The following is a 22,164-nucleotide window of genomic DNA, read 5'->3' as shown; positions in this document are numbered from 1 at the left end:
TGTCCTACATTACTGCCCCCCCCCCCCCTGAATACTTCAGGAATCTCAGGCTCTCCAGCGTCCTCCATAAAACATGAAAGGAATCACGAACACGTTACACATGATATTTAAAAATATGCCTTAGAAATCATTTCTGTATTATTGTGTTTTAGAAACAATGCTAACTAGACAGCTAACGTTAGCTAGCTTACAAAGCTAACGTTAGCAGATTTCACGAAGTTAGCTTCTGCCATCTACTTTTCTTAGTGAACGGTAATGAATTTATCGTTAGTTAATAATATGAGATTCCTCTCAGTGCTAACAGTACGAACTCAGACTAATGTTCTTACCCGAGTTTGGGACTGAAGCCGCCGTTAGTTCTCTGACACGCTTGGAAGGGGAGGGGTGAGCAGAAGATTGTGCATTTGGATGCAATCTGTAACTTCACCACTAGACGTCACCGAAGTCCGAAACCTTTTAGCCCTTTTAGTCTCCTGCCGAGAGAGGGGGCAATATCAGGAGAAAAAAAGTCGCAAATTTGCGAGTTTATAAAGTAGAAAATCTGCAAGTTTATCACGACAACCAGCATTTATGTACTCGTCATAGATGACGTAAACAGTTGCTTGGTTCCGCTAACACTGGATGTTTGTTGTTGCTATGACAACAAGTGAAAGCTAACGCTAACATCTTAGCCCAACCACCCCGATCAATAAACACCCATATATATTATCGCCCCCCTCTCTCAGCTCTGTTTTTTTATTTTATTTTCCTACAGTGGTTCTAATTTGCCGTTTAATAAAATCAATAAAACTGATTTGATTCATGTGATGTTTGTGTTTTCCAGGAGAAGGATTACGTGGGTTTTGCGACGCTGCCCAACCAGGTGCACAGGAAGTCGGTGAAGAAGGGATTCGACTTCACCCTCCTGGTGGCCGGTGAGAGAACCGCCGTGATAGATAGATAGATAGATAGATAGATAGATAGACAGACAGACAGACAGACAGACAGATAGATAGACAGATAGATAGACAGATAGATAGATAGATAGATAGATAGATAGATAGATAGATAGATAGATAGATAGATAGATAGATAGATAGATAGATAGATAGATAGACTTTATTGATCCCAAGCTGGGAAATTAAAGTCCGTAATCCGTCTGGTTTGTTTCAACGGGTAAAAAAACGTATCTATAGATACATCACAGAGGCACATAGATGAGGAGAAGTTATATATTCTGCCTTTGATGGAGGCCCCTGAACGCCTCGTCTGTCCTCATGCTGGTGCAGGACGGCGTGATGGCGAGCGGCGTTTAGCACCTCACCTCCCCACGTCTCCGGTTCACAGGATTCAGTGTGAAAACGTTTCTCTGCAGCCAGAATATAATGTTGAGGAACACGACAATAACGATGCTTCAAATCTAAAAGGTTCAGAGGAGTCTTAGAATCCTGATCCAGTGATGAGAGCTGGATCTGGTCCTGGATCTGGTTCTGGATCTGGATCTGGTTCTGGATCTGGTTCATAGGAGAAGGTGGGATGATGTCATGGAGGAGATCATGGAAGCTACAGCTTCTCAAATCTCTGACGAATACTTCATGTATTCCTTGTCTGGATAATAATCTACTCAATAGTTTTTTTCTTTATTTTAGTTAATTCTTTATTTTGTGTTCTTTTTATAATGCTTTTGTTTTATTGGATTTTATTTATTATGTTATAATTATTATATTGTTAATTATTATTATATATTATTGATAGGAGTTTTATTGTGAAAGGCCTGACTTCCTGTCTGTCCCTGTCTGTCTGGACATGTCCTGGCTGATATGAAACAGGACTTTTATTGTGAAAGTCCTGACTTCCTGTCCCTACCTGTGTGCCCAGGTGAGTCTGGTCTGGGGAAATCCACGCTGGTCAACAGTCTGTTCCTCACGGATCTGCATAAAGACAGGAAGCTGCTCAACGCTGAAGGTGAGTCATCGACCAATCACACGTCTCCGTGAGTCTGCTGGAGAATAACTCAGTACATTTACTCAAGTACTGTGTTGTACTACTTCAACACATCTGACAAGTTACTTTACACTTTCAGCTTTCAGTGTTGTATTAGTACTTCTACAGTAACAGAGTATCTTTACAGTGTGGTATTAGTACTTTTACAGTAACAGAGTATCTTTACAGTGTGGTATTAGTACTTTTACAGTAACAGAGTATCTTTACAGTGTGGTATTAGTACTTTTACAGTAACAGAGTATCTTTACAGTGTGCTATTAGTACTTCTACAGTAAGAGAGTATATTTACATTTACCTTGTCCTGCAGTAGAAGTACACTAGTGCAGTATGAGTACACATGTCTAAGTCCACTACTTGGCCCTGCAGAGCGGATCAGTCAGACGGTGGAGATCACCAAACACACTGTGGACATCGAGGAGAAAGGTGTGAAGCTGAAGCTCACCATCGTGGACACGCCGGGCTTCGGAGATGCCGTCAACAACAGCAGCTGGTGAGTCCGACAGAAGAACCTCTAGTATTATCTAGTATTCATCCAGATGTCCTTCTGTAACTGTGTGTTGTTGTTGTTGTTGTTGTTGTTGTTGTTGTTGTGGGGAACAGCTGGACGACCATCACCAACCACATCGAGCAGCAGTTCGAGCATTACTTCAGAGACGAGAGCGGTCTGAACAGGAAGAACATCCAGGACAACCGAGTCCACTGCTGCCTCTACTTCATCCCACCCTTCGGACACGGGTACTAGTACACGTGTGTGTGTGTGTGTGTGTGTGTGTGTGTGTGTGTGTGTGTGTGTGTGTGTGTGTGTGTGTGTGTGTGTGTGTGTGTGTGTGTGTGTGTGTGTGTGTGTGTGTGACATGCCCGCTGACCTCCCTGTGCTCCTGCAGACTTCGTCCCGTCGACATCGAGTTCATGAAGGCGCTGCAGGACAAAGTCAACGTGGTTCCTCTCATCGCCAAGGCCGACTGTCTCACCCCCGCCGAGATCAGGAAGCTCAAGGAGAGGGTAAGACAGGAACAACATGGCCACCCTGCCTGGTTTCTGTAGACGCAAATGTTAAACGATTTCTTTAAAACTCTCTCAGCTCATTTTAGATCGACTGGACTTTTAAATAATCTCAGGGAAGACAGACCTGATCTGGATCGAGTTGTAGAGATGTCTGAGCACTAAGTGTGTGTGTGTGTGTGTGTGTGTGTGTGTGTGTGTGTGTGTGTGTGTGTGTGTGTCCTTCCAGCTGAGGGAGGAGATAGATAAGTACGGGATAAAGATCTACCAGTTCCCCGACTGCGACTCCGATGAGGACGAGGACTTCAAGAGACAGGATAAAGAGCTGAAGGTGGTCTCGCTGATCCGGTCTGAGGATCCACTTCCATCTCAGTGTGATGTTTACAAACGACTAACTGATGTTTACTCAACTAACTGGGCCCTAGTTTCGTGGCGCAGTGCAGGGTGGTGCAGGGTGGCGGAGCCGGCGCAATGCAAGTTTCGACCAGCGCAGCCTTGCGCACGGTCAGTTTGGCGCAAGATGGGTGTGGTGGCGCAGCAGGGGGAGGCGTCACAGATTCAGCTTGGCGCAGCGGAAGTTTCGTGGCAAAAAGCCTCGCTGAGACTGCGCCGAAAGCCCGCCAGCTCCAACCTGGTCTACTCTTGGCGCAAAGTGTATTACAGCTGGCGGAGTGGCAGTTTGGCTGACCGGCGCGCAGTGCGCACACGTCACCAAGACCTCACAGGCAGGTTATCACAGTTCCAGGCACATTTAAATGCAATAAATAATCCCAACAAACACTATTTAATGCAACTAATTGAATCAACACGTGAATTTATATCTATATAGATTGTCCCGTCACATCTGACGTCAGATCAAAGGCGGATGGCACGCGTAACGGAAACTCAGCCTGACTGAATTAACACAGCTGAAACTTGGACCTCTCGGACCAAAACGTCTCCCTCTCTCTCTCTTGTTTTTCATATCTATCCACTGCTAATAAAATGCGTCTACGCCTGAAAAAAATCTTAAAAAAATACAGCAGCTGTGCTGGTCTGAGGTCTCGCGCCTCGGCAGCCTGTTGTGTCCGTGGTGAAACGCGCAACTTTGCCGCAACTCGTCTCCCACTCCCGCCTTCTCTCCTCCCTCTTTCCCACTTGCGGGGGTAGGAGTGACGGGAGGCGTGCCTGCGCCCGACTGCACCGTGCACGAAACTTGCAAAGTCCAGGCGGACACACCCCGTCGGTGTGGCGCAGGTGCGCTGCGCCCTGACTACACCTGGTGTACGAAATAGGGCCCACTGAGTTTACTCAACTAATGTTTGGACAAATCTGTTTTCTTTACAACTTTACAACTTAACCCCCGCCTGTACATTTAATATCTATTTCTTTCATGTACTTTGGCATACTTTAACATGCTTTGGCGTACTTTAACGTACGTTTCTGTGCTTTAATGTACTTTAATGTACTTTGGCGTACTTTAACGTACGTTTCTGTGCTTTAACATACTTATACATACTTTAACGTACTTTACTTTAACGTACTCTACTTTAACGTACTTTGGCGTACTTTAACGTACGTTGTGCTGAGTGAACATTGTGGCATTTGCGTGTTCAGGAGAGCAGCCCGTTCGCGGTGATCGGCAGCAACACGGTGGTGGAAGCCCGAGGCCAGAGGGTGAGAGGGAGGCTGTACCCGTGGGGCATTGTGGAGGGTAAGAGACCCCGAACTGGACTCTGGTCTACCCCAGCCCCCCTTTTACTGACTGTTAATCTCCCCTTGTTTGCAGTGGAGAACCCGTCGCACTGCGACTTCGTGAAGCTGAGGACGATGCTGATCCGAACCCACATGCACGACCTGAAGGACATCACCAGCGACTGCCACTACGAGAACTACAGAGCCCAGTGCATCCAGACCATGACCAGGTACTGGACCTGGTCTTCTAGAGATCATCCTCCGGTTTATGAATCAATTATATTCTTAAATAAGTTAAAACAAATACACAAAGCCAGACGGGAACCTCCAGGTCTGAGAAGTGAAGCCAACACTAAAAGTGCCTTAAACTGTCATTCTCTCTGCTGGCCACCAGGGGGCGACTCCTCTCTGGTTGTATAGAAGTCTATGAGAAAATGGTCCTACTTCTCTCTTGATGTATTATCTCAGTAAACATTGTAAACATGAGTTTATGGTCTCAATCTCTAGTTTCAAGTCTTCTTCAATCCAGCACGATGTTCATTTAGTACATTATGGTCCATTTAGAGTCCACCAGACCAGAAAGCAGGGGATGCTTTAGGGGGCGGGGCTTACTTGCTGATTGACAGGTCAGCTAGCTGTGCTGACTCGTGCGTTTCTCATGGTCTCCAGTAAGATGGGTGCAGACCAGCGGGTGGAGAGTCCTGTCCCCGTCCTGCTGCCGTCCACGCCCGACGTGGAGACGGAGAAACTCATCAAAATGAAAGACGACGAGGTGAGTACAGACTACTCCAACAATCGCCGGCGTACTGAATTAAACAAAGGGGTTACATCAGCGTGTGTGAAGTGAAACGATGACCCACATTGTTATGTAAGCTGTCTGTCTTGATCCTCCTGTCGCTCTCTCTCCTCCTGTCTTCCCTCTGCAGCTGAGGAGGATGCAGCAGATGCTGCAGAAGATGCAGCAGCAGATGCACGAGCAGGACCTGTGACCTGCGACCTGTGACCTGCGACGTCACGTCTTCTACATGATGAAGACAGAATCAAATGTCCAGTATGGAAGCCCTGAGACACCACATAAATCCTGTTTCTGAGTCTGATCTAAATGATTTTATCTTCCATGTTTATGACTTTATAACAACAGGTGTAAAAAGGTGAATCAGGAATTTTTTTTTTTTTTTCATTATTTGATCGTTACTTTTATGTGTGAAAGAGGTTGGGGAAAAGTTTGTCTCATTTGGGTAATTTTAAATACTTCTTATTCCCTTTTCATACATGAAAAACAATCTGTTCCTTCATGGGGTTTTTTGCCACATTATTTTTTCTTTGTGTTTGTTGTTGTAATACTCAAAGTACAAATACTTTGTAAGGAAAATTTTCAGGTATCTGTACTTTTACTTGAGTATTTATTTTTCCCTCCCTGCATGTTAAAACTTAATATCTGTACTTTCTACTCCTCACATTTTCAAAACAGACTATCGTTGTAGTTTTAATGCATTCGAGGTGAATTATTGATTATTATTTTATTATTAATATGAAGCCAGATTCAGTTAGACTTGATAGCCAGTAGAAATGTCCTTCATACTTTTACTTTCTACTTGAGTAAAGAAGTATGGTAAGGGGAAAAAAATACTGCTTTAATTCCCATTTAGAACGTAGTGGTTCACTTCAGCCCCTTGTGGCCGAAATGAGTATTACATCACCAAACACGAAAAAATTCTACCGATAAAAGAATATTTAAAAAAATCATTTTCCAGGCACTTTTTTTGGACATAAAACACTTTAGATCAGAATTAATTTTCTTCCAGGGGACGAAGAAAACTTGAGATAATTACAGTAAATATTTCACCTGACTCACAAATCACTGATGGGAAACTTTAGAAGAACGACATGCTGGGAGATGTATTTTGACCTTATTTTAATAATGAAATTTTCTTCTTTTTAATGCAGTCATTTACCAAGTAAGTTCTAGGCAATAGAGAGTAGATTTGCACTTTGTTAGTTCTTTAAACACTGAATGGGACTTTAGTCACCATCAATCATTCATGCACCGATTGTTCCTAACTTTGGTTTTATTATTTTATTATTAGAGGAAAAACATCATTATCAAACAGAGAATGTGATTCATTGCCTTTTTAACTGGTTTCCACCTGCAAACACACAATGATCATTCATTTACATGCAAAACACATTAAACTGTTAAATTACAATCCAATATAATTTAAAAACACAAAATAATGTGGACGTGACACATTTTTTTAATGGAGGGAAAAAAATGAAAATCTGCAAGTTTTCAACTGAGCTGGAAGCTTTTTGATGGCCCTGAATTAGTAACCGTAGTAACCGAGATTAGACATACAGATCTGTTAAATCCGCTTGAGTGCTCATCCATCTGACCACGATGAGATTACGCTACGTTATTCTGATTCTCACCAAAGCCACGATAAGTGTCTCCTGCAGCGTACAAGCACACGGAAGGAAGGAACACGTAAAATAATCTCTCATACACTCATAAACCCAGATATTACAGATGTTACCGAGTGATGTCAGCGACTGTTTAAATGTACACGAGCCTCCAGTCTCATATTACATTATCTCTATAATAATATTAATAATAATGTTTGATTGTATGCTACAAAAACATGTGTTACAGAGTGCTTTACTGTAAAACAAGGACACAGAAAAAAATACAAAATAAAATCTTGGTTTTCATCGAAACATTTTGTCTTTCGTCAATAATTTAATGTTTCCTTTAATAATTCAATTATTTGTTTTAATTAAACATTTGCTTTTATACAAAATTGTCAAAGAGGAACTTGAGAAGTTGTGTTTAAAGTTAAAACTATGTTGATTAACTTTGAATTTTGTGTTGATTTTGGCGCTCCCTCTGGACAAAAGCGGTAGTGTTTCCGAAGTACCAGACTCCCTTTAGAAAACCTCTCGTTTTACTGCAAGCAGGGGTCTGACGGTCTGCCCAGCTCAGTCCTGGTTCTGGATCTCCAGTACCTCCCTTCCCTCCAGCGGGTCCAGTAATACGGCCTGGGTCTCCATCAGATCTGGGTCTAGTTTCTGCCCGAGACCCTGCTGGAGTTCTCTCTTCTTCCTGCTGATAAAAAGAGTCGCAGCTAAGCTAACGATACATTAGTGACGGAACGGAGCTAAGTTAGCTAGCTAACTAGCAGGACAAGCTAACGGCAGTGTTGGTGACGTACCTTGCAAAACTAGTGAGCTAGCAGGACAGGCTAACGGCAGTGTTGGTGACGTACCTAGCAAAGCTAGCAGGGCAAACTAACGGCCATGTTGGTGATGTACCTAGCTAAGTTAGCTAGTGAGATGAGTTAATAACCGTGTTGGTGATGTACATACCTAAGTTAGTGAGCTAGCAAGACGAGCTAATGGCCATTTTTGACCAGAGATGGAGTTCACTGAGAGGTAAACTTTTTTTTTTCTTCAGACATATGGTCCATGGGGGGCAGCGGAAAGGGGCGGGCCCCCGCCTCTCTACGTCACATCATGGCAGGAGGGGAATTCGACTTGATGTAGCCGCCTGCAGCGCGCTACCTAACGTGATGTATTGTGGGTTGAAAGCGATGCATGATGGCTAGAATTGTGTCCGATTTAGCAGCCGACTACAAAGACGTCACAGGGTCGCGACCATATCACGTGACCCAAAACATCGCGGGAACAAGTTTTTAAGAGCCGCTTCTTGCAGCGCTTGGCAGCGCGGTCTACGACGGCTGCAACCGGCTTGTCCACACCTCCGCTACAGCGGAGTGGTTCTCATTGGTTAAAAGTTCAATGACGTGTGTTCAGGTCCGCACTCGGCGGCCACCCTGTGGTGAAATGATTTGCCTTTTTATTTTGGTCGCTTTGATGTCATGGCTTGATCTAAAGTTCTGTGCATTGTGTTGTGAGTAGGCCTTTTTATTTGTGAGGTCTGGTTAATACAAACATAGAATGATAATACAAATATACTGGAAAAAAAAGAATGCCTTCCACATGTTGCCTTGCGTGTGTGTGTGTGTATGTATATATATATCCTCTTTGGTTTGCTGCTGTGTTCTATCTCTTGAGCACCATAGTCACGTTGACTTTGTTGTCCGACTTGACGGCGTTTGGCTGCCGTCTCTGTTAGAGCCCGCCCCCTCAGACACCTGCAGCTCTCGTCGGCGTGATAAGTTAAGTCAAGCCAAGCCAAGACCATCCCGAACAAGCCTAGGGTCTCAAGGGCTGTAGCCCCCCCAGCCTCCCAGCCAGGTAAGGCGGCCCTGCTGCTCGCCTGTTGTTGTAAATATTTCCGTAAAAAAGAAAGGGGGCTGGACGACCCCGGACTACCCGCGGCGGAGCCGTGACATATGTCTGCGGTCGTGTGCGTCGCGGTGTTTTTTCCTCGGTGTAATGAGGCGGAACAACGTCGACCACAGACGGCGTTGAGTCCGCGGGCCGGACCGGGGGACCGGGGGAACCGTCCGGCGGTGCGAGCCGCGACTTGGAGGCGGGGATGGAGCGCGGCGAAGGCGTCGAGAATGAGAGTGGCGCGTCGCAACAACAACACACGATGTGGAGGCAGTTTCAAGCCAAAGCGAAGCCGCTGCTGAGCCCCAAGCTGGGTTTCCGGGACCCGGACCCGGAGAAGAAGGACAGGATGTGGATGTTCAAGAAGATAAAGCGGAAGGAGAGCGTCGCCCTGGACCGGGTGATCTCCTCCTCGCAGCCCGACCTGCTCTACTCCGCTCCGGCGGGAGAGGAGGCGGCGGCAGCGGAGGCGGCGGCAGCGGAGGCGGCGGCGCAACTCTGCGGCAAAGCGGCCGGGGGCGGGTCCGGGTCCGGGCTTGGCCGGGAGAAGTTGCCGTTGCACAAGTCCGGCAGCCCGAAGAAGCCCACGGTTGCTCACCTGGTGCAGTCCCACCACAAGAGCTCCTCCCTGGGGTCGGCGTGCCTGGAGAGGCTGGCCGAGCCCCCGGGCGGCGGAGGCGACGGAGGCGGCGGCGGCAGCGACGCGGCAACAGCTGCAGCGGCGGCGGGGACACAGCTGGAGAACCGTGAGGAGAAGGAGGTGAGTTCCTGGTGGTCTGGCCTTTAGGACCCGGATCACAGGGTAATGCATGTGCAGGAAATACACCCAAACACTATATAGAGTGGTTTATTACAGGGAAATGAAATGCATATTTAATTCCACATAAGGGACAGGAGATTTTATTATCGATAACTCTCATTTAATCGATACATAGTAGAAATGTTTTTCTGGAGCTCAAAGTGATGCATTCAAACAACTGTTTGCACTGAAATATAACCAGCAAAACCCTCCCCTTGTTCAAACTGGAACAAGAACATGTACCTAATAAAGGACTTGCATTGATCACCTGGCCCTGGTTCAGCTGCACTGAGCTGGAGTTAAATTAAAGAGGGAGCTGGTTCATAAAGCAGAGCTCATCATCCTGTGACATCTCAAATCCATATACATTATAAATACAGACTGAAACCCTGCAGGGCAGACACACTCATGTGAGGGGGAGGGGGTCTGCAGGGTGGGATTTGTGCAGGAAGTGGGTATGAAGTCCATGCATGGGACGATGAGATGTGTTGCCCGACAGACGCAAAGCAACAAATGAAGCAAGTCGGTCCTGCAGCTCCTCAGATGTTGAGCAATAAAGGTTGTGCATATTTGTAGGATAGCAACAATAAACTGTAGGTAAAGTCAGTGCAGTGAGAAATGTGGTTGATGTTGTGATAAAAAGCCAGATGAAGGTTCTAACTGAGAAGTTTGTAAATAGATCTGTGAGCTGTTGTTGACTGTTTCACGGAGGAAACAGTTAAAACTGACTGGAGGAGCCAGATCCAGTAAAACAGCTGGAAACACTTAAATGATGGCGGCAAGTCATTCTGGACACAATTAGGGAAATATGAGTTTTGTTCCTAGATAATAAAAAAAAAAGGTTAGATCAACAAGATTACACAATATAAAGTATGTTCTCCTATGTTTATAAAATGTGGAATTCTCTGTTGTTTTGGACAAGCGGCTGCTGTAACAGTCATTTCCCATTTGAGGATTAATGAAATCCATCCAGCCGTCTGGTGGCGACTAGAAAGCTGCACTCAGCTTCACACGCGGGCGATAACATAATTTGTCTGGTGGAACGCAATGAAAATACATTTACATTTACGGGACGTCGTCCAAAAAAACAGACCGGGAACATGAAACCCTGAAACTTCTGGACCAATCAGAGCAGACAATCTCAGAGGCAGGAAGTAAAACAAAACCTGAGCAGTGAACCGACACAGTGAGACAGGAAACACACTAAACATACGGGAATAAATGAGACAACACCTCTAGAACCGATCACATAAAAACACACAGTTACATCCAGGGCTGGTACGGGTCCTGGAAATCCTTGAAAACACTTTTAAATTTTAATTTTGGTGTTTTCCAGGTCTGAAAAGAGCTTGGATTTAGAATGAAGTGCTTGAAATGTGTGTTCCATGTGATGACATCTATGATAGAACAGAGAAAAGAAGATCTCCATATTTGAGGGACTGAAAACAGCATTTTCTGACATTTCTGCATGAAAAATGACTTTTGATGATGAACAGATGATGAAAATAGTTGGTGATTATATTTCTGTGGATCTGTTAGTGGAATTAGTTTTCCTTTCATTTGTGGTCCTTCTGTAAAAAGCTGTCTCCAAACATCATGTTGGTTGTTTATAGGACAATAACATCTCATTTAATGTGATGAACAAGTGACATAATAAGTAGACTGAATACTGAGGATTGGATTGATACAAATATGGAGTTTACCACAGCTGGAAGGTGCGGGAAAAGCTACAAACTGTGTGGATTTAGATGTACAGGCTGATTTCCGTGTCTAATCAGAATGTCCAGATGTGAGTACCGACACGTCTGTCCGGTGTCCCGGTTGTTCATTATCAGCTGCAGCATCCATCAGCGGGTTGTCGGGACCGGCGGGGTGAAGAGTCAGCAGCCGGAGACGTTTAATTTGTCAGGGTGGCTTTAAAAGTAAAACCCTGTGGCTCCACTTTATATGTCGGTCCAGCTGGCACCAGTCCAGGGAAGGGGGGGGGGGGGGGGGGGGGGGGGGGGGGTACGGACTCACGTCTCAGGTCCATCACTAAGTGATTTAGTGCAGAGTGATGTAGTATCTGAGAGACCGGAGCTCAGATCAAACTGATGAAATGTCCTTCCTGTTCTGGGGAGATTGAGAGACAAGAGATTTATTTTTCTGCCAGTCATCGTTACCGTCTCCCAGAGAACCCACAACCCATCATATCACCATGATTCAGACACTGAAGTCATGCTTTGTTAGGTCTGTCTGCAAGAACACAAGATAACTACTGTTAAAACGCTGGTTTTCTGAATGGAGTCTGGTTGATGGGTGCTAGGCTACGCTAACATTGTAGCTGCTCCATCAACACTCCAAATAAGGTCATCTAGACATAAATACAGCAGAGACCTTGTTGTTTGGACCACAGACAGTCTCTGGTTCCTCCACATAGTCTGGTCTGGTCTCTGGACTCATGTGGGCTAGACCTCTGGGGGACCACAGACAGTCTCTGGTTTCTCCACATAGTCTTGGCTGGTCTCTGGACTATTCCACCATGATTCCATGCTACAGTTCCAGACCATTAAAAAGCTGATGGGCTTTCTTCTACATTACTTAAACGTGCAGCCAGACTTTACTGTTTTTATCTTACTGTTCGTGGTGGCCCTTTAAATTAGCTTACGCTAATGGTAATGCTAATCAATAGACCGTTCTTCACCTGACTCCAGATCAGCTAAGAGCAAAGTGCCATGTCAGTAGCTGGGTTTTGACCAGCAGAGGGCGTTAGATGTGTTTATTTAGAATTCAAATACTTTGCACTTAAAGGTTGAGATTTGGAGCCGGATCAACCGGCACCACCGTGAGGAACCAGATCCTTTTGGTTTCAGCTGGTGGTTTGGGGGGGGTTCTGGTTCCCCATTCAGGTCTGTGTTTCAGGACACTAGACTGACCTGATGTCTCTCGTGTTACGCTTCACTAACCTGTCAGTCAGAGTTAGTCCACTGGAGGAGGATTATGGTCCTGGTCCCTCCTCTTCCTCCTCCCTCCTCCTCGTCCTCCTTCACCCATTCAGCTGTGACACTGGACGTGTCCTCCTCGGTTTCTCCCCCACACGGTAGTCTTTACTCCCGACTCCACCTGATCTCGTCTCCATTACCGAGTCCTCCTCGACCCTGGATCTGTTCATCAGCGAGGCCACGGTGCCGGAGTCCCGTCTCGTGATCCGAGGGTTACTCCGCTGTGCGTCCTGGGATGACTCGTTCTCTTTTGGCGCCACATGTGGACGCCTGCTGTCGGTGAGCATCATCACATCATCACATTTTACATCATCACATCTTACATCATCACATCTTACATCATCACATCATCACATCATCATATCACATCATCACATCATCACATATTACATCATCATCACATAATCACATCATCACATATTATATCAACACATCGTCACATAATCACAACATCACATATTACATCACATAATCATATCACATCATCATAATCATCACATAATCATATCATCACATTATCACATCATCACGTGATCATATCACATCATCACATTATCACATCATCACATTATCACATCATCACATAATCATATCATCACATTATCACATTATCACATCATCATATCACATCATCACATATTATATCAACACATCGTCACATAATCACAACATCACATATTACATCACATAATCATATCACATCATCATAATCATCACATAATCACATCATCACATTGTCACAACATCACAGGGAGTTGGTAACACTTGAATGTTGTGTGGCATTTTCAAGGTTTGAAAAGTGCTTGGATTTAGAATATAACAGAGAAAAGAGATCCTCACAGAGAACCCACAACCCATCATATCACCATGATTCAGACACTGAAGTCATGCTTTGTTAGGTCTGTCTGCAAGAACACAAGATAACTTCTGTTAAAACGCTGGTTTTCTGAATGGAGTCTGGTTGATGGGTGCTAGGCTATGCTAACATTGTAGCTGCTCCATCAACACTCCAAATAAGGTCATCTAGACATAAATACAGCAGAGACCTTGTTGTTTGGACCACAGACAGTCTCTGGTTCCTCCACATAGTCTGGTCTGGTCTCTGGACTAATGTGAGCTACTATCGTAGAAAATCTCTTTGTGTAAATCTGTAGGTATTCAGGTGTTTGCATTGACGTGGAAACGATATCGGGAATATAAATATAACACATTGATTTAGAGAAGTCAAATAAGTTCCACCGTGTTGTCTTTTATAATGTTATATATTTATTCATTTTAAGTGAAAAGTAACTAAAGCTGACGTGAATAGAAAAGTAGTACAAATAAGATCACACAGTAGAGTCAAGTAAAAGTATCTGAAGTGGTTCCTGCTGGAATCGATAGTATTGATCCGACTCTGCTCTGTTCAGCTCTCCTTCATGGTTTGATCGACTTGTTTCTGTGTCTTTAACCTTCACGCGTCTCCGGTTACATTTTATTTTTAATGCAAAATAAATCAATCAGAGCTGAAAGATTAGCTGTCAATTAATTAGTCGGTCAACCATGTCAACGAATCGTTTTTCACTACAATGAATCAATTAATAATACAAAAAAGATATGGATGTTAATTAATAATGAAAATAAATGTTAGTTGCAGCCAATATAGAATCACTTGATTAGTCGATAAAACAACACTGTTTATTACAGTAGTCTGATCCCGCTAGCACCATCTAGTGGCCGGACGACGCAACTGTTAGCAAAAGGTTCAACTTATATTTTGAATATTGATAGTTGATCAATTATATATATATATATATATATATATTATATATATATATAAATAATCAAAGATCCGTGTGTCTATACAATATCATAATAAACATATAATACACATATAACATATATATGTTATTTATGTATTATACGTATATGTATACATTATGTTTTTACCAGTTTTACTGTCAGATTCGTCCGCACTGAAATAATCCCGACAGATAAAAGCTGAAGCGTCGTCCACAGATGTGTGTGAACACAAATACCGCATCCTAAAATAGGTGCATGATGGGATTGCGTTTGATCCGGTTGCTATTCTCGGGTCCTCCTGATCCAGGTAATCCTCCATAAGCAGCTCCCTCATGTAAACTCAGACCAGGAACGGGTCTAGCTGTTCTGGTGTGAGTTAAGACTCCTTGTTTCTGCTGCTGCTGAAATAAGAACTTTATAAGTGGTCTCTGGCCTTCTGAACCAGGTCCACCACTGCCCTGTAAGTGGTCTCTGGCCTTCTGAACCAGGTCCACCACAGCCCTGTTCGTGGTTTCACCCTGTTCATGGTCTCACTCTGTAAGTGGTCTCACCCTGTAAGTGGTCTCACCCTGTTCGTGGTCTCAATCTCTAAGTGGTCACACCCTGTTTGTGGTCCAGGCTGGTCCAGTATTGATTCAGCGTCCCAGCAGACGTTTAGATTGGTGTTGAATGTTTAATAAGAATATGTTGCTGGTCTACGAGGATCTCCTCGAGGAGACACGTGTAGGATCTCCGCCTGAACATGACAGCAGATATACGTTTGTACTTTTAAAAATGACACGATGGAACAATTCAAACGCTCTTGGTTTGATTTTATTCAATAGTTGTTATCAGTAGTATTTATCAGTAGTATAACTCATATTATGATATAATATAGAAACATATTTAAGATTCTCCAGGAATGGTTTGTCCCGTTGGTTGTTGGTGGTCTGGTTGAGTCCTGGTCCAGAGAGTCCTCCAGGTCCAGGATCCAGGTTTCATGTTGAACTGACAGTCTGATAAACATACTTGACGTTGCATCAGAGCTGCTGGGAAAGTGATTCTTGTACAAGAACGGAAAAAAAGCCGCCTAATCGGATGGCAGGAAGCTGCTCTGTAATTTCCTGTTGGCGGTCGCCCCTGGGACGAGTTAGCGCAGCGATTATGAGGCGCTTCAGTCGGCGCTCGTGTGCAGACGCAGGAAGTGAAGCGCTGCTCAGAGGCGCCTTTGCTTTCCCTCGACATGCTGGTGAGTGTGTGTGTGAGCCTGCAGGGTGCTGACTGTGTGTGTTTGTAAACGTGTTTGATGTCACCTGACAGGGCGCCGCCGTCCCACGCTGCCCGGGGGGCTCATCCCAGCGAGACGCCGCCGCCGCTGCCTCGGGGATGTACAGGCTGGAGCTGGAGCTGAAGAGAGGACACAACCTGGCAGTCCGAGACCGAGGAGGTAGAGCTGTGGGCTCTTCTTCTTCTTCCTGTTGCTGTGGCGACGTGTCTCTGACGGCCACCGTGTGTGTTTCAGGCAGCAGTGATCCGTACGTGAAGTTCAAGCTGGCAGGCAGAGAGGTGTTCCGGAGCAAGACCATCCACAAGAACTTGAACCCGGTCTGGGAGGAGAGGACCACGCTGGTCCTGGACTGCCTGAGTGAGCCGCTGTACGTGAAGGTAATGACCTCGACACGCACGTTTCCATGGTAACCGCTGATGGACGCGGAGGGCTCAGCGGACCGTCTGTGTTTTTGTTGCTCTGCAGGTGTTTGACTACGACTTCGGTCTCCATGACGACTTCATGGGCTCCGCCTACCTTCACCTGGACTCCCTGGAGCAGCAGAGGTGAGTTGGCCAATCAGATTCACCCTCAGATCCGGTCCTCAGATCCGGTCCTCAGATCCGGTCCTCAGATCTGGTCCTCAGATCCCGTCCTCAGACAGTCTCGGTGTGAACTAGTAAAGTTAGCGTTGAGGGGTTGGTACGCAGCCCTGCGTTACTATGTGGGGGTGGTGATGGACACCCGTTGCTATGGAAACGGTAGCTGGACGGCACAGTGACTCAGGGAGAGAGAGAGCTCGTCAGAGTCATCGTGAGTGAGGACGATGGCGAGGGCAGATTACGACACATGTGCTTCCTCCGAGAGTGGCTGTTACCACGATGAAGACGTTGCGTCACCATGGTAACAGACTCCTCTTCACACCTGTCCTCCCTGTGTGTTGCAGGACGATCCCGGTCACGCTGGTCCTGAAGGACCCTCAGCATCCGGACCAGGACCTGGGCTCCCTGGAGCTGGCTGTGACCCTGACCCCTAAAGACAGTCCTGTGGAGGAGCGGCGAGACTCCACGGTGCGTTTCATCAACTAATGAAAGCTGAATCATTCATCTTTGGTCTGTTAATCGCTCTATATGGAAGCTCCGAGATGCAAGAAAGCAGATCTGTGATACAGTTTCTCAGTGTGATTGGAATTTTTATGAATTTACAACAAGTCGGAAAAAATGAAAATGAAAAACAAAAAAGTTGAGAGAAAAATAATAGTTATATTAAATTATTTAATAATAGATTTTTTTTGTCAGGATAATCTAGCACCCTGTGGCCAACATGAGTATTACACCAACAAACACTTAAAATTATCCTTGACAAAACTAATTTATAAAAATGATCCTTGCAAAACGTTTTTATTTTTATTTCACAGATGGAAAGAAATGAAGGAGTTTCATCTTGTTTTTAGTCATAGACAAAAGAAAAAACGTTTCAGACAGACTTCAATGCAGCCGGATCACGAGGAACTTGCGTTAGTTTATTCTTAGTGATGTTAACGTGTGTTTCCTGCAGCACAGCGTTGTTCGGAAGTATCGCTGGAGGCCGTATGTCAACACAGTGAGTTCAACGGCTCGTCGGTCGCCGTAGAAACCCAGCGAGCTTTACCTTCTAGTACCTTCGAGTCGGTGCAATGATACGACGGCATTAGGATCATTGTAGGTAAAAAAATAAATAAATGATGGGCTTTTTGGGGAAAAAAGAATGTGGTAAAGTTACAACAAGAAAAAAAATAAAAGTATGAGAAATAAACATGTAAAATGAACCAGATCACTTCACTTTAGCCCAGAATCACCATATAATCCATTTTATCATCAGAGTCCCGACTTTGAAGAGACGTCGCTATGACGATGCTCGTACATTTAACACTTTCATCTCAGAGAATATTCAAGTTGTTTTTATTCTACATTTATGACTTAAACCTTGAGTGATTTTCTCTCTAATATTATCCTGCTACTCCATATTTAAATTTTATTTGTTTATTTTTTTTATCGTACAATGACCCGAAACGCCGTCGTTCAGTTACGTCAGTGATGTGATTGTTCGTAGTTAGTTTTTTTTTAGTCTTCCCTCAGCAGCTCCTACGATCTTTAAATCAAAGACTGAAAGACATTTATGCTTATTTTAATTTAAAATAGCTTTGAATGAACGATACTCTGATTCCAATAAAGAAGCTGGTGGAGACCAAAACAGAGCTAAAACAGAGAGAATATTATATTTACATTCATCAGGAGAGAAAGACAAAGTGTGTAGAGAATGTTGTTATTATCAAAAATAATAATAATAACAACTAGGCCAATAAGCACTGTGCTGCCCCCAAATGGCCAAAGAAAGAAATCAATTACCGCAGCTTTGTCCTTTCTCTGCTTCCGTACGTGAGTTTGAATGCAGTTTGTTATTGTGATCACAGTTACATTGATCCACCGTTAGCATGCGAGTGTCAGACGATGGGTTTCCATCCTCATGTTTTATTCAGTGTATTTACGAGTCTTCGGGCCGAGGTGTTCGTCTGCAGCTCCGGAGACGAAGAGTTGGGAAAACAGAAAAACCCAAATACGGAGAGTGATACGCCGTGATCATGAATATTCACCACTTTCTATTTTCAGATGTTTCATAGATCTGAGTCGGTCTAGTGAGCCTGCCCTGTAGCTCCCCCTAGTGGACAGATCTGAGTTCTGACAGCCGTCTAGTCGGTTATTATAATGTATTTTAATGTATGTTCAGACCATGCTGCTAAGGAGATCCTGGAAACGATCCACTAAGGTAAATCACCATCATCATCTTCATCACCATCAGGTTCATCTTCATCGTCGTCTGTGTTTCACTGATTCGTTTGTTTGTTTGCATTTTAGTATACGTTGCTTTTTAAGGAAACGTTGCATGTTGTTGTTGTTGTTGTTGTGTTCTCCCATGATGCATCTTGCTGTCTCTGGTCTGCAAGTTTTGTAAAACTGCGTTCTTCACATAGTCAGCGTGACATCACTCAATCCTTTGTGGGGTGCCGTTTTGAAACTTTGAGTTTTAGAATTTTGGCTGTCGCCATCTTGGTTTCTTTTTGCAACCAGCAGTGACACGAGGGGGCGGAGCTACCAAACACTGAATCAGACATATTTGGAGCCAAAATGTTACAATCAACTTCCATCAACTGAGAAGACGCTGCATACTTTCTGACATGAATAAAGTGTGTGTGTGTATGCGTGTGTGTGTGTGTGTATGTGTGCATGTGCGTGTGTGTGTGTGGACCAGCAGCAGCCGTCTCTCCGTCTCTCTGAGCTTCATCGGAAATCGCAGCTCTGGCGAGGGATCGTCAGCATCGCGCTGATCGAGGGCCGGAACCTGACCCCCATGGACCCCAACGGTCTGAGTGACCCGTACGTCAAGTTCAGACTGGGACACCAGAAGTACCGCAGCAAGGTACGCTGACCACACCCACGTACGGAGACGCTGCTCGCTGAGTCGAGAGCTGGTTTCCCATGATGCATCTCTGTGTGTGCAGACGGTGCCGAAGACCCTGAGCCCCCAGTGGAGGGAGCAGTTCGACCTCCACCTGTTCGAGGAGACGGGCGGCGTACTGGAGATCACCGTGTGGGACCACGACACCGGCCGGAGAGACGACTTCATCGGACGGTCCGTCGGCTTTCCTCTCTCCTTTAGTTTGTATTACTAACATAATTACATCATTGTAATAATAATTATAATAATATAGTTTTAAGCAGCAGAGATTGTGTTAATGTGTGTTCGTGGTCCAGGTGCCAGCTGGACTTGTCCACGCTGTCCAAGGAGCAGACCCACCACCTGGAGCTCCCCCTGGAGGACTCCCGGGGCCACGTGGTGTTGCTGGTCACGCTGACCGCCTCGGCTCACATCTCCATCGCCGACCTGTCCGTCACGCCACTGGACGACCCGCAGGAGCGCCGCGAGGTCCTCCAGCGCTACGTGAGGCGCCTTCTAGTGGTCACCGCCGCACGGTGCAAAGGCTGACGCAACACTGACTTCCTGTCTGTGTCCTCAGGGTGTGTTCAAGTCCTTCTCCAACCTCCGAGACGTCGGCATCGTCCAGGTGAAGGTGATGAGAGCCGAAGGACTCATGGTCGCCGACGTCACAGGTAGAACCCTCCACTACCAGCTGTGTGTACTCTCCTGTGTACTTTGCTGTAGAGTACTTGTAGCAGCTGTGTGTACTCTCCTGTGTACTTTGCTGTAGAGTAATTTTTACCAGCTGTGTGTACTCCCCTGTGTACTTTGCTGTAGAATACTTGTACCAGCTGTGTGTACTCTCCTGTGTACGTTGCTGTAGAGTACTTGTAGCAGCTGTGTGTACTCTCCTGTGTACTTTGCTGTAGAGTTCTTGTACCAGCTGTGTGTACTCTCCTGTGTACTTAGCTGTAGAGTACCAGCTGTGTGTACTCTCCTGTGTACTTTGCTGTATTGTACTTGTACCAGCTGTGTGTACTCCCCTGTGTACTTTGCTGTATTGTACTTGTACCAGCTGTGTGTACTCCCCTGTGTACTTTGCTGTAGAGTACTTGTAGCAGCTGTGTGTACTTTCCTGTGTACTTTGCAGGTAAGAGCGACCCGTTCTGTGTGTTGGAGCTGAACAACGACCGTCTGCAGACTCACACGGTCTACAAGAACCTGAACCCAGAGTGGAACAAGGTCTTCACCTTGTGAGTCCACCTTCAGTCTGTATCTACCAAACACTACCAAATATACTACCAAATACTACCAAATATAATACCTAATACCACCAAATACTACCCAATACCACCAAATACTACCAAATATAATACCTAATACCACCAAATACTACCAAACACTACCAAATACTACCTAATATAATACCTAATACCACCAAATACTACCTAATACCACCAAATACTACCAAACACTACCAAATACTACCATATGTACTACCAAATACCACCAAATACTACCTAATACTATCAAATACTACCAAATATACTACCAAATACCACCAAATACTACCTACTACTACCAAATATACTACCTAATACTGTCATTTCACTCTGTGGAACAGCACGTTGTACTGCTAGTACTTCAGTCTGTGTACATTTCACAGTATCACTATTCACCCTTATGCACTTTATTCCTTTGCAACAACAATCGAGTTGAATTTAATTAAATATAAAAGCTATAAAAACCTAATATTGATGCTTAATCTGAACCAGTTTTACTGTCTGATTGATGAGGCTGTTTATTTACATTTATACAAACACACAGTTCAAAACTCTCCTTTTAAATGAAATATGAACATTTGAAAGAATAAAAAAAAATGATGCTTCATGATGCAGGCTGGAATGTAAGAAGTTTTTGAGGTGGTACTTTTACACGGCGTTGTACCTCCTCAGTAACGTTAAAGACATCCACGCCGTGTTGGAGGTGACGGTGTTTGACGAGGACCGAGACCGCAGCGCCGACTTCCTAGGGAAGGTGGTAATCCCGCTGTTACACGTGAGTACAACCAAACAGATGGTAATAATAATAATATTAATAATAAAGTCAGAAGTATTAATATAACATGTTGACACAGCGTTTGTATTTGCTTCAGATCCGTAACGGCGAGCAGAAGAGCTACACGCTGAAGAACAAGGAGCTGACGGCGCCGACCAAAGGAGTCGTCTACCTGGAGATCGACGTCATCTACAACACAGTGAGTACACCTAACAAGTACTTCTACACAAGTACTCCACTGGACTACACGGTTATCATCCAATACTACTTTTTACTTCCATACCTGCTTTAAAAGAGAGAGTTAAAACATTGTCCACCTACTTCAGAACTAGACTGGGACGGTCCTTTAAAGGGGGTCAGACTAAACTGGTATGGTCCTTTAAAGGGGGTCAGAACTAGACTGGTATGGTCCTTTAAAGGGGGTCAGAACTAGACTGGGACGGTCCTTTAAAGGGGGTCAGAACTAGACTGGGATGGTCCTTTAAAGGGGGTCAGAACTAGACTGGTACGCTCCTTTAAAGGGGCTCCGTGGTCATGTGACCTGCCCTCTGTGTGTGTGGTTTCAGATTAAAGCTGCTCTGAAGAGCATCGTCCCTGCAGAGCAGAAATACATTGAGGAGGAACCCAAAGTCTCCAAGCAGGTACGAGTGCATGATGATGATGATGATGATGATGAGGATGGTGTTGATGAGGATGATGATGATGATGGTGGTGATGATGATGATGGTGTTGATGATGATGATGGTGGTGGTGGTGGTGATGATGAGGATGATGATGGTGTTGATGATGATGAGGATGGTGTTGATGATGATGATGATTATGATGATGGTGGTGATGATGATGATGATGTGGATGATGATGATGATTATGATGATGGTGGTGATGATGAT

General features: G+C 44.9%; 2 protein-coding genes across 6 annotated transcripts in view; both read left to right on the top strand.

The window, feature by feature from the left end:
* septin5b (septin 5b) overlaps positions 1–7,361 on the top strand; it is an 8,699-nt gene extending 1,338 nt beyond the window's left edge. For both annotated transcript variants that reach the window (XM_084034882.1, XM_084034881.1), the window contains 10 exons: positions 824–914; positions 1,858–1,944; positions 2,350–2,473; positions 2,584–2,718; positions 2,868–2,985; positions 3,215–3,316; positions 4,582–4,678; positions 4,754–4,889; positions 5,329–5,431; positions 5,586–7,361. In XM_084034882.1, coding sequence (XP_083891008.1) covers positions 824–914; positions 1,858–1,944; positions 2,350–2,473; positions 2,584–2,718; positions 2,868–2,985; positions 3,215–3,316; positions 4,582–4,678; positions 4,754–4,889; positions 5,329–5,431; positions 5,586–5,648 — 1,056 coding nt within the window. In that variant the 3' untranslated portion in view covers positions 5,649–7,361. The remainder of the gene's footprint in view (positions 1–823; positions 915–1,857; positions 1,945–2,349; positions 2,474–2,583; positions 2,719–2,867; positions 2,986–3,214; positions 3,317–4,581; positions 4,679–4,753; positions 4,890–5,328; positions 5,432–5,585) is intronic.
* Positions 7,362–8,947: 1,586 nt separating this feature from the next.
* The window catches only part of mctp1b (multiple C2 domains, transmembrane 1b), a 113,093-nt gene continuing 99,876 nt past the window's right edge, over positions 8,948–22,164 (top strand). The window contains exons 1-15 of one of the 4 annotated variants that reach the window (XM_084034859.1): positions 8,948–9,712; positions 15,814–15,940; positions 16,016–16,158; positions 16,247–16,326; positions 16,707–16,830; positions 17,318–17,362; positions 18,527–18,565; positions 19,049–19,216; positions 19,299–19,429; positions 19,552–19,738; positions 19,815–19,908; positions 20,367–20,469; positions 21,172–21,274; positions 21,372–21,473; positions 21,841–22,002. In XM_084034859.1, the coding sequence (XP_083890985.1) occupies positions 9,158–9,712; positions 15,814–15,940; positions 16,016–16,158; positions 16,247–16,326; positions 16,707–16,830; positions 17,318–17,362; positions 18,527–18,565; positions 19,049–19,216; positions 19,299–19,429; positions 19,552–19,738; positions 19,815–19,908; positions 20,367–20,469; positions 21,172–21,274; positions 21,372–21,473; positions 21,841–22,002 (2,163 nt within the window). In that variant the 5' untranslated portion in view covers positions 8,948–9,157. The remainder of the gene's footprint in view (positions 9,713–15,813; positions 15,941–16,015; positions 16,159–16,246; positions 16,327–16,706; positions 16,831–17,317; positions 17,363–18,526; positions 18,566–19,048; positions 19,217–19,298; positions 19,430–19,551; positions 19,739–19,814; positions 19,909–20,366; positions 20,470–21,171; positions 21,275–21,371; positions 21,474–21,840; positions 22,003–22,164) is intronic. The other 3 variants (XM_084034856.1, XM_084034857.1, XM_084034858.1) reach the window with 3 other exon arrangements.

This window comes from Eutrigla gurnardus (assembly GCF_963514095.1).
Source record: "Eutrigla gurnardus genome assembly, chromosome: 19".
Classification (NCBI taxonomy): domain Eukaryota; kingdom Metazoa; phylum Chordata; class Actinopteri; order Perciformes; family Triglidae; genus Eutrigla; species Eutrigla gurnardus.
Note: the sequence above shows the minus strand (reverse complement) of the source record. Positions and strands in the feature narration are given on the sequence as shown.